Here is a 16,053-nt window from a genome sequence, read left to right as displayed (position 1 = left end):
TCTATACAGCCATTAATAATGCTGTCCGTGTGTCACTTTTGATCAAGTATGTCCTCCGAAGAAACATATTTTACATTAAAAAATAGATAAATTTCTGGGTTATTCTGCATAATAAGATTTTATATTAATTTTACAGTGAAACCTTGTTAGTGCATTCCTCACTAACATGCTTTTCCGTATAGCACATCGAAAATTCGAAGTCCCGATTCTCATCGTATTAAATCTATATTAAAATACCTCACTTATCTCATCACAAATTATCACTAAGATCATATTTTTCCTAACCCTAAAATGTTATTTGTCATCCCTTGTGAAAGGAATGTGATTTCCAACTCGGGTTAGAGCCCTCGCTACTGCTCCGTGGTAATGGGAAAAGGCTCTAAATTCCTGAACTTCACAGGTTAAGTTGCACCTTCATGGAGAAAGCCTTTAGTCTCAGGAATGTTCAGTTTTGCTTGCTGGTTAGCAGTGAGATTGCTGAATAACACAGTGAGCCTGTTTGTGCTTGTATTTTGCATTCCATTCAGAAGTTAGAAATTTATTTTGTGCTGAGTGGTACAGTGAAGGGTAGTGAATATTTGTCATGTGGTAGTCTACATCTGGATTAGGAGCATAATCATCAGAAGTTGACTAGCGTGGTGCATGTTTGTCTGTGGTAGCCTAGTTATGGATGTGGGAAAGGTCAGGAAAATTCTTTACTAATGAAGAAAAAAATTAAAAACTTTCAAAACGTTGACTGTTATCTGCATCTTTAAGTGCACAGTCTTGGCACAAATGTTGAAAGTTGCACCTTTGAGTTTCAACTTGATTAAAGTTTTGCCGGATTCAAACAAAATGGGGGCCAGACTCATTCTCTTGCAGTCACACATGGTTGAGTGCTCTCTGGTCAAGTGTAACCTCCAATTCATTGTCTAAGAATGTGACCAGAAGCAGAAAATAATGTTTTCCACTGGTCTGAAACATAAGACTTCTCTAGTAACAGTTGTTTTAAAAATAATGTGATCTGTTTTTCACACCTTTCAATGGACTGTTGTTATTTTATAAGTCCCAGCAGAAGAGGTTTTCATATTTATTATCTGATGTTTTTCACACCTTTTAATACTCTGCTCTCATCTTTAGAAATGGTAGGTATAGCTTTCAATGTACCCACAGACATACAACGTTAAAATGCCCTCGTGTTGGAAAAAATCCTATCTAGTGCTTCCACATCCCTGTTGGATAGTTTTTATTTGTGTATTCAATAGTATGTTTTCTTGCTCAACACATTCTGTTTCCTTGTCCCCTGTAGAAATATCTTAACCCATATGCACCTGGCCGCCATGTACATTGACATTGTTAAGAATCCGTCATCTTTCATGTATGCAGCCTTGGTGTTACATGCTTTCAGTTAAAAAAGTACTGTGGGTGTTCGACTGCAAATATTATCACGAGACCTGTTTAATAATATTCAGAAATGCCACACATCTCATCCCAAAAAACTAACTGAACAATAAGTAGAATTAAAACACGAAGCAAGTTGTATGAAATCCTAAGCAGATCGGATTTATCGGCAGTTTCATTGTTTGCCAAATGCAAATATTTACTTAGTTTGAGGAACCTAGCAGGAGGTACAAGAGTTCTAAAATGTGGCATGTCAACCCTTACATCTTTGCACCAGTAACTGAATTCTAGGCTTCTGCACTAACCCGATTAGATTGCAAAGACCAATATACGCACATATTTTATGCACATTCATCCGTAAAATGTCTAGATCAATTCTGGCATACCTATTGGTTTCATCTGCAATGTGCTGTACTATACTGCCTGCAAACAAATTCCCTATTTACATTTTCACAAATTCCACTGCTAGGGCACACATGGCTTTTTCCTGAAAAGGCATGGATAACTGGAATATTCTGTTGATGAGTCCAGTTCCACTCAACACTCTGTGCACCTTCACTAACATTGCTTTTCTATTGGTTAAATCATGTGATAAACACACAGTGAGGAGGATATTCCTTGTGACCATATCACTGCTATAATTACTGAGCGTTTCCCACTCACAGGCCTAATTCTTCAGAGCCATTTTCAGGACAACAAAACATTGATTGACCGATCAATAGTTACATCAATTTTCCTCGGAAAGCAAACAACAGAGAGAGAGAGAGAGAGAGAGACAGAGAGAGAGCAAGAATGCACGAAAACAACTAATCGAGGTATCTAGATTACAGATTCAACTACAAATGCTTTCGCCTACAGCTAATAGCACTTTGACGTGTTGTTATACCAAACAACACCGTGCGGCATACCAGTCCAGTTACGGGTATTTATCAGGGCTGATAAAGCGCGTACCAGTCCACTTATGGGTGCATATGGGTTAATGAGGTTTATTGTATTTCATATGTAAAGAAAAATTGTCTGTACCGTAGTTGTTTTGAATTCCTGTACTTAGTTCTCTTTTATTTTGAGGCTTTTATTTTTTTCAGTTGATGCTGGTCCAGTCTGTTCAAATTTGCCTCATGACCCTGTATGTGATTCTGATGGAGAAACTCATCCTAATATGTGCTATCTACTACGTTATGGGAAAACTCTCGCCTACAGAGGACCTTGTCTTGTAAGTAATACTGTATACTATATAATGAAATACAAGTTATGGAAAGGAATAAACAGTTACAAGTAGGTAATGTATAGAAAGGAACCCATAATAAGATAAACATAATGACAGGTAAGCATCAGAAGAGACAGCAATGGAAAAGGAGGGTTTTCAGTAACACTGAATAAGAAAGGGTTAGGTCTGGAAGCTAAAGCAGCCTTGCCCTTAATTAAAGTACAGCCCTAGCATATGCCTGTTATGAAAGCAGTGGAAACCTCCTTCAGGGCTGCTGATAGTAAATTTTGTATCCAAATGCAAGCTATTAACTTTTATGAAAACTTTAGGGGACATTGATATGTCGAACAGGAGGGAGATATGTTTGTTCCCATAGCTCATGATATGAGTTTGTTTCTATCTATCCATCCGTCTATCTATCTATCTATCTATCTATCTATCTATCTATGAAATGTCGTATGGCTTTTAGTGCCGGGATATCCCAGGACGGGTTCGGCTCGCCAGGTGCAGGTCTTTATTTGACACCCGTAGGTGACCTGCGCGTCATGATGAGGATGAAATGATGATGAAGACAACACATACAACCAGCCCCCGTGCCATTGGAATTAAGGTTAAAATCCCCGACCCGGCCGGGAATCGAACCCGGGACTCTCTGAACCGAAGGCCAGTACGCTGACCGTTCAGCCAACGAGTCGGACTATCTATCTATAAACCACCGGGGAAGTTGGCTATGCGGTTAGGGGGCGTGCAGCAGTGAGCTTACATCCGAGAGATAGTGGGTTCGAGCCCCTCTCTCGGCAGCCCTGAAGATGGTTTTCAGTGGTTTCCTATTTTCACACCAGGCAAATCCTGTGGCTGTTCTTAATTAAGGCCACAGCTGCTTCCTTCCCACTCCTAGGCCTTTCCTATCCCTTCGTCGCCATAAGACCTATCTGTGTCGGTACGACATTAAACAAATTCTATCTATAAACCATCGTAGTTGAGAAAAAATACAGACCAGTAAACTAACTGGCACTACAGCCCTTGAAGGGCCTTGGCCTACCAAATGACTCAGACACAGGTAAAAATCCCTGACCTGACCGGGAATCGAACGCGGGGCCTCCAAGTAAGAGGCAGGCATGCTACCCCTACACTACAGATGGACCAATAAGATGACTTTAATCTCTTGTAATAATAATAATAATAATAATAATAATAATAATAATAATAATAATAATAATAATAATAATAATAATAATAATAATAATAATAACAACAACAATTAATAAATCATCATAGATCTGCATTTAGGACTGTCACCCAGGTGGCAGATTTCCTGTAAATTGTTTACCTAGTCTTTTCTTAAATGATACAAAAGAAGTTGGAAATTTATTGAACACTTTCCTTGATAAATTATTCCACTCTCTAATTCCTCTTCCTCAATTTGTCCTCTTGAATTCTAGCTTTATCTTGATATCATTATCTTTTCTACCGTATTTATCTCCTAATGTCATTCCATGCCATCTCTCTGCTGACAGATTGGAACATACCACTTACAAGTCATTAATCTCATTTTTTGGTCTGTATTGACAACAGTGATCACATTCGATTTTACAAAGTATACATTTATTATTCACCTATTCAATACCTACAATACCACGTTTTGTGGTTACATAATCATAAAAGATGGACATGTTTTGCCCTTCTTATTGGGCATCATCAGCACTTTAATTAATCTTAAAACAAACAATTTTTTAAAGAATGATTACATTATTGATTATGAAAAATTGAGATGAGATATGTTGTGATATTAAATTTTTTTTTCATTGAATCAGTAGTTAAGAAATTTGACATGGGAAGTACGAGCACATGATAAAAAATTATTGTAGTATATTTTACAATATTGTCTAAAAAATTATTTGTAATAAGAAGTTTTTAAAATCGGCATGTGTCTGGAACTGAAATGGATCCTTTTCTTAGTAAAACTCAGTAATATTTGCCGCGGTCGCTGCTAAGTAGATCAGAGAATGAATTTTGTTTTAAATTATACGCTCCAACTGTTGAATTTAGGTTAAGAAGAAACAAATGGTGTTTCTTCATTAAGTTGAATTGATTTAAGATACACTCTGGCGTAATCGTTGAAATGGAGTATAAGCTGATGATTTATCTGTGTTGGTCGACCAATGCTGCTAACAAAACAAGATAGATACTCACACGACATTTGATTTAACAACATTCTATTCCGTCGAGATTCCTACAACATCTGGAAGACTACACTTATATGTGAAAATCAACACAACTTTCAAACACAGTGCTCTGGACAAATCAATCAATCAATCAATCAATCAAGCAATCAATCAATCAATCAATCAATCAATCAATCAATCAATCAATCAATCAATCAATCAATCAATCAATCAGTCAATCAATCAATCAATCAATCAATCCTAATCTGCATTTAGGGCAGTTGCCCAGGTGGCAGATTCCCTATCTGTTGTTTTCCCAGCCTTTTCGTAAATGATTTTTAAAAAATTGGAAATTTATAGAACATCTCCCTTGATAAGTTATTGCAATCCCTAACTCCCCTACCTATAAACAAATATTTGCCCCAATTTGTCCTCTTGAATTCCAACTTTATCTTCATATTGTGAATTTTCCTACTTTTGAAGACACTACTCAAACTTATTTGTCTACTAAACTGAATGTTGCTGCCTCAGAAGCTGTTACTTGACTTGAAAGACTGAACCTTGTAATTCAACAGTAACTTGGGACCATGTAACTCACTCACTCACTCAAGGCTCTCTGAGAGTCTTGGACTACTTTAAGGTAATCACCCATTCTTCTCTGTCTGCTGCTCTTCTCCTCAAACCCCGCACTTCTAACTCTCGCAGGTCTTGTTCCACATCCTCCATCCATCTCAGTCTTGGGTCTTCCTACTTTTCTCTCTCCTTAAGAATCACTGAAACTTTGGATAAGTTTATCCATTGTCAGATGACAGTACTAATGCTGAAATCAAAGGTATGTGATATCTTGTGAGCATTTCCATCTTAGAAGATTATCTGTGGTACTGCTGTCTAAACTCGGCTGCGCAACATGGAGATCTGCTGGACATGAGTGTAATTTTGAGCATTTTATGCTTCGATAGTGATTCTGAGTGTAGGTTATTTATTCAAAGAGTTTGTCATTAAAAATAACATGCTGTGCCCCATTTAACCATTTAACGCTCACATTAATTTATGTTTAGTTTGCGTATTTGAACAGTGGTTAAATATGTGGACACCATGCTTGACAGAAGCCATTGATACTGAGCCTTATTGAATTTGGTGGTGTCTGCAGATATTCAGTGGCTTAATATTTGGCCACTTTCTGTTCTTCCTGTTATTTCCTACACTGTGCTGCCATCCGGGATGAAAGTGGCTAAATATTTAGACACCACATTCTTGCATACCTAGCGGTATCATGTGTTATGTATATTCTCAGTTTGTTGCTATTTATTGAGTGTTTTTGGTGTGATTGCCATATTATATCCTGATATTCATATTTCCATATTTTATGCATTAACTTTCTACATTAATTTGGTACCAGTATATAAATGTGATTGACAATAATCCATGTAGAGCTAATATCTAATAGTTCACATATTTAGCCACCAGCGTATTGTCAGTGCAAATGAACAGTGGCTAAATATTAAGCCACCAGGTTCTGAAGTTTGTTTGAAAGGATTTTATGAAAAAACAATATCTGATCAAATGACATCCAACCAACAGTTACCTTTGCTACAAATAATGTTCTTCCGTCGATAAATGCAGCCATAAGTGGCCGAGAGCTTTGTGCTCTCACTGGCCAACAGAGCAGAAGAGGGGTGGCTATGGCTCTACCGTGACTCTACACCTCTGCATTCAGGAGACGAGAAAGGGCTGGACCCCACGGCTGGTCCCCATTGGCGGCTGTCCTGAGAATGGTTTACTGTGGTTTTCCATTCTCCTGCACTTAGGCGAATGCTGGGACAGTTCCTAGTATAGGCAATGGCCGCCAACTCCCTCACCTTCTCCAAGCATTTCCTTCACCATAAGGGGCCGATGACCTCAGATGTTAGGCCCCTTTAAACAACAAGCATCATCATCATTATAATCACCTTCACCATAACAAATCTCCCAGCCTGAGAGATGGTGTTATAATCTACGAGGCCCACTTCCCCTTTCAGGGAAGGAATGAAAACATTTAAGTAGTATGTTCTTCCAATAAAAAATAAAATTTGATCACTCAGGGGAAACTCAGGTGAGTAAATAATTAGTAACTGACCTATAAAGGGTTAATCTGTAAATTTTTGCAACACCCATTGGTTGACATTTTTGTTTTAGTAAAAATAGGGTCATTATTAAAAAAAATAGGAAAATAACCCATACGAGCTGTGCTTGACATTTATATACCAAATTGATGTAGAAAGTGAACCCAAAAAATAAATACAAAAACAAGCCATAAATAACTGTAATGATTGCAGAGGAAAGAAATATTTGAAAGACCTATAAAAAATAAAATAAAATAAAGAAACAAAAAGAAGCAGACAACAGTGATTGGTACAGATCTATACTAGAATGGGTTAAGTGGTTACCTTATAGTCTCAATGAGTAGCGGTTTTCTCTAATGATTTACCCAAGAATACCATATCCAGTTTTAATACTCTTAAAACAAGGGGAAAACATTAAACATTAAATTAAATGAATGAATGAATAATTAATTTTGAGGAAAAATTATTTTCTTTTTCAGGTAAATTGTGCCAGAGATGGTCCTGTGTGTGGCATTAATGGGAACACCTACATATCTGACTGTGCTGCTGCCGCCGATTATGTCAGCGTGGACTACCGTGGGCCATGCGTGGCTGTAGGGTTCATCAGTGATCAGCCTCGGCCCCAGTGCTCAGATGCTGGTGTGGAGTGTCCACCCCTGTCCCAGGCTGGATGTATGGGTATCACTCCACCCGGAGCTTGCTGCCCTGTTTGTGCTGGTGCTGTCAGGTTCTTGTACAGCCAAAAGCAGGTGGACAGAGTGCTGTATACTCTCAAGGGTAATGGCGTGGTTGCCCTCACTGTCGGTTCTGTGTTAAGGGCATTGGAACGGCAAGTACAGGTATGTTGTCATGGTAGATGTATGTATGTTGGGTAGTCAGCCCGAAGGCTGGTTTGATCCTCTGTAGCTCCGCCAACAGCTGTCATAAACAGCCTAGGCGTCACTGAAGAGGCATACTAGGGAAATGAGGAGCGAGGTAGTTTCCCGTTGCTTTCCTCACCGAGCCAGCCGTTGCTATTACATATCAGTCTGCCAAGCCCACTGAAATGCATGCACCAACCGACCCTATGAGCGATATTTTCACACAATTCATAACAGGGACTGGCTGCATAAGGAATGGTATTACTAGCATCACTCGTACCTCAGTCACTTTCATATTGTCAAAGCCAAGGATGAGACTGAGACAGGTCAATGAAAGTAACAAATTTGATATAGCCCATACCAGAAGACATAGTGCACTGTAAACACTACATCTCGCCAGCAAAGGCATCATGGTAGATAAAATGGCTAATACAGTGAAACCTCCTCAGCGGAAACATAAGGCACCGGAATTCCCCCCCCCCGCTGTATACAGGATTCCGGTTCATAGAGTTAAAAAAATAATCCAGCAAAATACAGTTTGGCCAGATAGTTTAGGGAGACATTATAATTTGAATGTAGGCAGCCCAGTCACTATATTATTAGGTTAAATAACAAACCTTTTAACTGTTAATTAACAATGTGAAGCAAATATTTGTTTGACCCAGACTAGGTGTTTCTATGATCTAAAGCTTTTAATTTCCCACCTCAAAGATGAAAATGAAAAAATGGGCCTCTATCTTAATATTAAAAAGACCAAAGTTATGACAGCAGTTGAGTGTGGTATAGTTTGTCTAAAGCTAAATGGGGAGGAGATAGTGTGGGGGATTTCATCTACTTAGGAGACAAAATCGAAGTGGAGATTGCGGTCCTGATATTAAAAGACGGATTTCACTTGGATGAATTGCTATGATGACTATGTCCCTGATCTTGAAAAGTAGAGATATCAGTTTTGGCTACCAAGTACAGATTAGTCAGTGTGATAATGTTCTCATTGTTCACATATGGATGTGAGAGCTGGACGCTGAAACAGGCAGACAAAAGGAAGATTGATGCTTTTGAGCTCTGGTGTTGGCAAAGACTCTTATGAATATCGTGGACTGCAAAAATCACCAATAAGGCAGTTCTAGAAAGCATCAAGCCCCGTATTTCATTGGTTGGTAAGATTATGAAGCTGAGACTAGCATATTTTGGCCACATTATGCGATCAGATGCATTGGAAAAAAGCAATCATGCTAGGAACGATCAGTGATACAAGAAGACCAGGTCGCCAGAGGACTCATTGGTTAGACACCATTTAAACAGACACCACCCTAAACTTGGAACACACCGGGCGAGTTGGCCGTGCGCGTAGAGGCGAGTGGCTGTGAGCTTGCATCCGGGAGATAGTAGGTTCGAATCCCACTATCGGCAGCCCTGAAAATGGTTTTCCGTGGTTTCCCATTTTCACACCAGGCAAATGCTGGGGCTGTACCTTAATTAAGGCCACGGCCGCTTCCTTCCAACTCCTAGGCCTTTCCTATCCCATCGTCGCCATAAGACCTATCTGTGTCGGTGCGACGTAAAGCCGCTAGCAAAAAAAAAAAAAAAAAAAAAAAAAAAAAAACTTGGAACAACTAAAGGAGGCAGTGAGGAACAGGACAACTTGGAAACCGCTAATTCATAGAATTGAAATTTATTGAACATCTCCGTTGGTAAATTATTCCAATCCCTAACTTCCCTTCCTGCAAATCAATATTTTCCCCAAATTGCCCCCTTGAATCCAAACTTTATCTTCATATTGTGATCTTTCCTACTTTTAAAGACACTACTCAGACTTAATTCGTCTACTAAAGTTATTCCACGCCATCTCTCCACTGACAGCTCGGAACATACCCACTTATTACAAGTTATAAATCTCATTTTCTTGGTCCATATTGAGCTGTCATATAATATTCATTCAAAACACTTTAAGCAAGCCTCGGACCTATGGGAGTAATGGAGTCCCACTCCCATTTGACAGGCGAGGGACTCCTTGGAAACAACTTGGCGAACGAAATGGAATTCGATGGGGAGCTATCAATATTAATGGGGCTTACGGAAGAAAGAAAGTAGAACTGGCTGAGTCAGCAAAGAGGATGCATCTGGATGTGCTAGGAGTAAGTGATATTCAGGTAAGGGGAGATAACGAGGAAGAGATAGGAGATTATAGTGTACTTGACGGGTGTTAGAAAGGGGAGGGCAGAGTCCTGGGTAGAGCTCTTTGTCAGGAATACCATTGCACGCAACATAGTTTCTGTGAGGCATGTAAATGAGCGAATGATGTGGGTAGATTTGTCAGTTGGAGGAATTAGAACGAGAATTGTCTCAGTGTATTCACCATGTGAGGGTGCAGATGAGGATGTTGACAAGTTTTATGAAGCATTGAGTGACATCGTGGTCAGGGTCAACAGCAAGGATAGAATAGTGCTAATGGGCTATTTCAATGCGAGAGTTGGGAATAGAACTGAAGGATACGAAAGGGTGATTGGTAAATGTGGGGAAGATATGGAAGCTAATGGGAATGGGCAGCGTTTGCTGGACTTCTGTGCTAGTAAGGGTTTAGCAGTTACGAATACATTCTTCAAGCAGATGGCTATTCACCGCTAGATATGGGAAGCTAGGGGTACCAGATCCATAATAGACTATATCTTAACAGACTTTGAATTCAGAAAATCTGTTAGGAATGTACGAGTTTTTCGTGGATTTTTCGATGATACAGACCACTATCTGATCTGCAGTGAACTAAGTATCTCTAGGCCTAGGGTAGAGAAAGTGAAATCTGTCTGCAAACGAATAAGGGTAGAAAGTCTCCAGGACGAGGAAATTAGACAGAAGTACATGGATATGATTAGTGAGAAGTTTCGAACAGTAGACAGTAAGCAGGTTCAGGATATAGAAAGTGAATGGGTGGCATACAGGGATGCTGTAATAGAAACAGCAAGGGAATGCCTAGGAACAACTGTGTGTAAAGATGGGAAAAGGCGAACATCTTGGTGGAATGATGAAGTGAGAGCAGCCTCTAAACGTAAAAAGAAGGCTTATCAGAAATGGCTCCAAACAAGGGCCAAGGCAGACAGGGATTGGTACATAGATGAAAGAAACAGAGCGAAACAAATAGTTGTTGAATCCAAAAAGAAGTCATGGGAAGATTTTGGTAATAAGCTGGAAAGGCTAGGTCAAGCAGCAGGGAAACCTTTCTGGACAGTAATAAAGAATCTTAGGAAGGGAGGGAAAAAGGAAATGAACAGTGTTTTGAGTAATTCAGGTGAACTCATAATAGATCCCAGGGAATCACTGGAGAGGTGGAGGGAATATTTTGAACATCTTCTCAATGTAAAAGGAAATCATCATGGTGGTGATGCAAACAGCCAAGCTCATGGGGAGGAGGAAAATGATGTTGGTGAAATTATGCTTGAGGAAGTGGAAAGGATAGTAAATAAACTCCACTGTCATAAGGCAGCAGGAATAGATGAAATTAGACCTGAAATGGTGAAGTACAGTGGGAAGGCAGGGATGAAATGGCTTTATAGAGTAGTAAAATTAGCGTGGAGTATTGGTAAGGTACCTTCAGATTGGACAAAAACAGTAATTGCACCTATCTATAAGCAAGGGAACAGGAAAGATTGCAACAACTATCGAGGTATCTCATTTATTAGTATACCAGGCAAAGTATTCACTGGCATCCTGGAAGGGAGGGTGCGATCAGTCGTTGAGAGGAAGTTGGATGAAAACCAGTGTGGTTTCAGACCACAGAGAGGCTGTCAGGATCAGATTTTCAGTATGCGCCAGGTAATTGAAAAATGCTACAAGAGGAATAGGCAGTTGTGTTTATGTTTCGTAGATCTGGAGAAAGCATATGACAGGGTACCGAGGGAAAGGATGTTCGTCATACTGGGGGACTATGGAATTAAAGGTAGATTATTAAAATCAATCAAAGGCATTTATGTTGACAATTGGGCTTCAGTGAGAATTGATGGTAGAATGAGTTCTTGGTTCAGGGTACTTACAGGAGTTAGACAAGGCTGTAATCTTTCACCTTTGCTGTTTGTAGTTTACATGGATCATCTGCTGAAAGGTATAAAATGGCAGGGAGGGATTCAGTTAGGTGGAAATGTAGTAAGCAGTTTGGCCTATGCTGACGACTTGGTCTTAATGGCAGACTGTGCCGAAAGCCTGCAGTCCAATATATTGGAACTTGAAAATAGGTGCAATGAGTATGGTATGAAAATTAGCCTCTCGAAGACTAAATTGATGTCAGTAGGTAAGAAATTCAACAGAATCGAATGTCAGATTGGTGATACAAAGCTAGAACAGGTCGATAATTTCAAGTATTTAGGTTGTGTGTTCTCCCAGGATGGTAATATAGTAAGAGAGATTGAATCAAGGTGTAGTAAAGCTAATGCAGTGAGCTCGCAGTTGCGATCAGCAGTATTCTGTAGGAAGGAAGTCAGTTCCCAGACGAAACTATCTTTACATCGGTCTGTTTGCAGACCAACTTTGCTTTACGGAAGCGAAAGCTGGGTGGACTCAGGATATCTTATTCATAAGTTAGAAGTAACAGAGATGAAAGTAGCGAGAATGATTGCTGGTACAAACAGGTGGGAACAATGGCAGGAGGGTACTCGGAATGAGGAGATAAAGGCTAATTTAGGAATGAACTCGATGGATGAAGCTGTACGCATAAACCGGCTTCGGTGGTGGGGTCATGTGAGGCGAATGGAGGAGGATAGGTTACCTAGGAGAATAATGGACTCTGTTATGGAGGGTAAGAGAAGTAGAGGGAGGCCAAGATGACGATGGTTAGACTCGGTTTCTAACGATTTAAAGATAAGAGGTATAGAACTAAATGAGGCCACAACACTAGTTGCAAATCGAGGATTGTGGCGACGTTTAGTAAATTCTCAGAGGCTTGCAGACTGAACGCTGAAAGGCATAACAGTCTATAATGATAATGTATGTATGTATGTATGTCTACCGTTTCAATACAATTCATTTTACTTTACAAGTAGAATCTTTACATTAACATCGACTCAGTTGTTGGGACATGTTTCGCCCTCATTTACGGCATCTTCAGCCAGTTTCTCAACTCAAGATCTTTAATTACAACCAGAATTCTGATTCTATAATATTTTTTTAAAATGTTTAAACTATTAAAGTGTATTGTCAACAATACGTGTCCAAGGAAGAACCATTATAATAGTAGACAATAAGACTGATTTTAAATAACTAGCTAAAGTGATTCAACTGTGTTAAATTCATATTCAGTTTATGTATCCCAGACATTTTATTTAAGGATTAACATTCTTTCAATGCATTCTGTTTTACAATAGTAGTTATTCTAGACAAATGGTTACTTTTATGTATTGTTAAACAATTTTTTTAAATAACATAAACTAAATAGTTTAAAACTTTTAAATAAATATTTTAATCAGAATTCTGGTTGTAATTAAAGATCTTGAGTCGAGAAACTTGTTGATGATGTCCTAAATGAGGGCGAAATATGTCCCAACAACTGAATCGATGTTAAAGTAAAGATATTAATTGTAAAGTAAAAAAATTGTATTGAAGAGGTGGACACCTTCAAAAATTGTTTTGAATAAATATTACATACCTATTTAGTCGAGCAGCTCATCTCTTTTCTTCCAAGTCTTCACAGCACAAATTTTTTTAACATTTTTGTAATGCTACTCTTTTGTGAAAACCGCTTGGGATGGAGACATCTTGTCAAGGTTGCAACACAGAAATGATGGAGTTATGAGGTCACGACGCTCAGTAGTGAGCACAACAACTAATGATGATGATGACTCTTTTGTCGGAAATCACCCAAAACAAATTGAGCTGCTTTTCTTTGGATTTTTCCAATTCTTGAATCAAGTAATCCTGGTGATGGTCCCATACACCAGAACCATACTCTAGTTGGGGTCTTACCAGAGACTTATATGCCCTCTCCTTTATATCCTTACTACAACCCCTAAATACCCTCATAATCATATGCAGAGATCTGTACCCTTTATTTACAATCCCATTTATGTGATTACCCCAATGGAGATCTTTCCTTGTATTAACGCCTAGGTACTTACAATGATTCCCATATAAAACTTTAACCCCATCAATGCAGTAATTAAACCTGAGAGGAATTTTCCTATTTGTGAACTCACAACTTGACGTTTAATCCCGTTTATCATCATACCATTGCCTACTGGTATTGACAGTACTGAATTATACAGTACACTTATAAGACTTTATTAGATCCTCTTATTCAGTACAAAGAGGGCATAAAACTTTATTAGATCTTCATATTCAATACAAAGTTGCCTCCTCTTTGTATTGAATAAGAGGATCTAATAAAGTCTTATAAGTGTATAATAAGCAAATTAGAACAGATGTAGGATGCAATAGTTACGTAGAAATGAAAAGGTTAGCATAGGATAAGTTGGCATGGAGAGCTGCATCAAACCAGTCTATGGACTGATGACTCAAACAACAACAAGTGTATAATAATAAAATAACCGAGTTGAAACTAAAAAGGGATGGCTTCAGAAAAAAAAGAAGAAAAAAACACACTCAAGTTACAAATCTTTCCTTTTTTCGAAAAGTGAACTTCATGCTCAATCAGTGGACGTGTGGCAATGTATATTTCTTCTTCTTTTATGACCGCATAGGATCACTTTAGTCAGTCCATCGTTAAGGTTTCTTTGAAGGGATTGTTCGGGCTTTCCGGTCCTCCCAGTACTTCTTCAGATGCTTCGATCTTTGTGCCCTTTCCTCAGTTGAAAATGTACGTGTTGTTGGTTTGTTTTGTGTAAGAGTAATGCGGTGTTTGTATTCTTGAGTTTTGTATTCAATTTTATCTTATCTGTGGTGTCTTCCGTTGTAAGGCCTATTTCCTTCAGATCCTCTCTTACTTCTCTGATCCATTTATGTCATGTTGTGGTATTTGTTGAGACGAGATTGTGTTGTACTAGTTGTTTCAGAAGTCTTGAATCCTGCATCCTCGTGATATGTCCAAAGAATCCCAGTCTCCTCTTACGCATAGTATCTGTAATGGGTTCCAGCTCTTTGTACACGACTTTGTTAGGTATTATCCGCCACTGTCCATCTTTCTGGTATTTTTTGTTGATGCAGTTTCTTCCAATCCTCCTTTCAATTTTCTGAAGTCTGTCAGTCTTTGATTGTTTATTCAGGTGAAAAAGTGTTTCTTCTGCATACATAGCTTCTGGTTTTATAACTGTGTTGTAGTATTTTATTTTTGCATTTATTGATAGACATTTATTTTTGTAGAAATCCCATGTTAATTTCTGTGCTTTAGCTAATCTATTTGTTCTTGTTTGGATTGAGATTTTTTTCATTTAGGTTATGTGTTATTACTTCTCCAAGATATTTAAATTGAGTTACTATTTTGATTTTATTACCATTTATGGTAACTTCTTTTAGTTATGTCGGTTTTTGGGGCAAACTTTCTGTTTTTTTCAAATGATATTTTTAGGCCAATTTTATTTGCAATATTTTGAAGTTCTGATATCTGGGTTTTTGCTTCTTTTATGTCCACTGCTAGTAATGCTAAATTGTCGGCAAAACCCAGGCAGTTTGTTTTGATTTTTTGGCCAATCTTTATTTTTGGGGGACATTTCCTAAACCACTCCATTTCTAGAGCACAGTTAAATAACATTGTATAATAATGTATTTTTCTTTAAATGAATAATTTTCTTTTCCAGGTAGCGGAATGTGTGGTTCGAGGTTATCTCACAGTGGAATTGGACCTGTTCATTTTAGTTCAGGCCATCGAGAGGGAGGGTGGTCCATCAGATCTCCAACGTGAAGCCTGTGTGCGCGAGGCCGAGAAGTTGGCCAGTCTTGTACAGAGAACAAGTCCAAGAGTTCTCAGTGAACTTAGCCTAAGTGTACTGACCACCGCTTCGATTGTCCACGTACCTGTCACTGACATGGCACCTACGTTATGTTCAGTCCTATGGACATTAGTTTTCACTGTTATTTCTCTGAGAGTTCTGTCGTAGCAATGTCGTCAGTGTGATAACTGGGCTTCCATATCAGCAAGCAGTGAAAGGGAAGAATGCGGATTTGTGTCACATGTTCTGTTATAATGAAGAAAGAGATTAAGAATCTTAAGTTATGTACCCGTGCTGGTCAAAACCGCAATTCTCATAGTCACATAATTAATTTATTACAGTATTTTGTAGCTAAGTATTCTGTAATCAAGGACTGTGGCATCATAAACTTAGTGGAAGTATATTATATTTCCACTTACAGTGGGTGATGAGTTTTTGAGATGCATACTCTGTTGGCGGATTTAAATCTATCTG

The 16,053-nt window shown here is 38.7% G+C and overlaps 1 protein-coding gene across 1 annotated transcript in view; it reads left to right on the top strand.

Annotated features, from left to right (window-relative positions):
* Reck (Reversion-inducing-cysteine-rich protein with kazal motifs) overlaps window positions 1-15,747 on the top strand; it is a 101,707-nt gene extending 85,960 nt beyond the window's left edge. The window contains exons 11-13 of the mRNA XM_068226718.1: window positions 2,466-2,593; window positions 7,334-7,693; window positions 15,448-15,747. Coding sequence (XP_068082819.1) covers window positions 2,466-2,593; window positions 7,334-7,693; window positions 15,448-15,747 — 788 coding nt within the window. The remainder of the gene's footprint in view (window positions 1-2,465; window positions 2,594-7,333; window positions 7,694-15,447) is intronic.
* The last annotated feature ends 306 nt before the right edge of the window (window positions 15,748-16,053 follow it).

This window comes from Anabrus simplex, chromosome 1 (genome assembly GCF_040414725.1).
Source record: "Anabrus simplex isolate iqAnaSimp1 chromosome 1, ASM4041472v1, whole genome shotgun sequence".
In the NCBI taxonomy this organism is placed as follows: domain Eukaryota; kingdom Metazoa; phylum Arthropoda; class Insecta; order Orthoptera; family Tettigoniidae; genus Anabrus; species Anabrus simplex.
The sequence above is the reverse complement of the archived record's forward strand: the minus strand, read 5'-3'. Positions and strand labels throughout refer to the sequence as shown.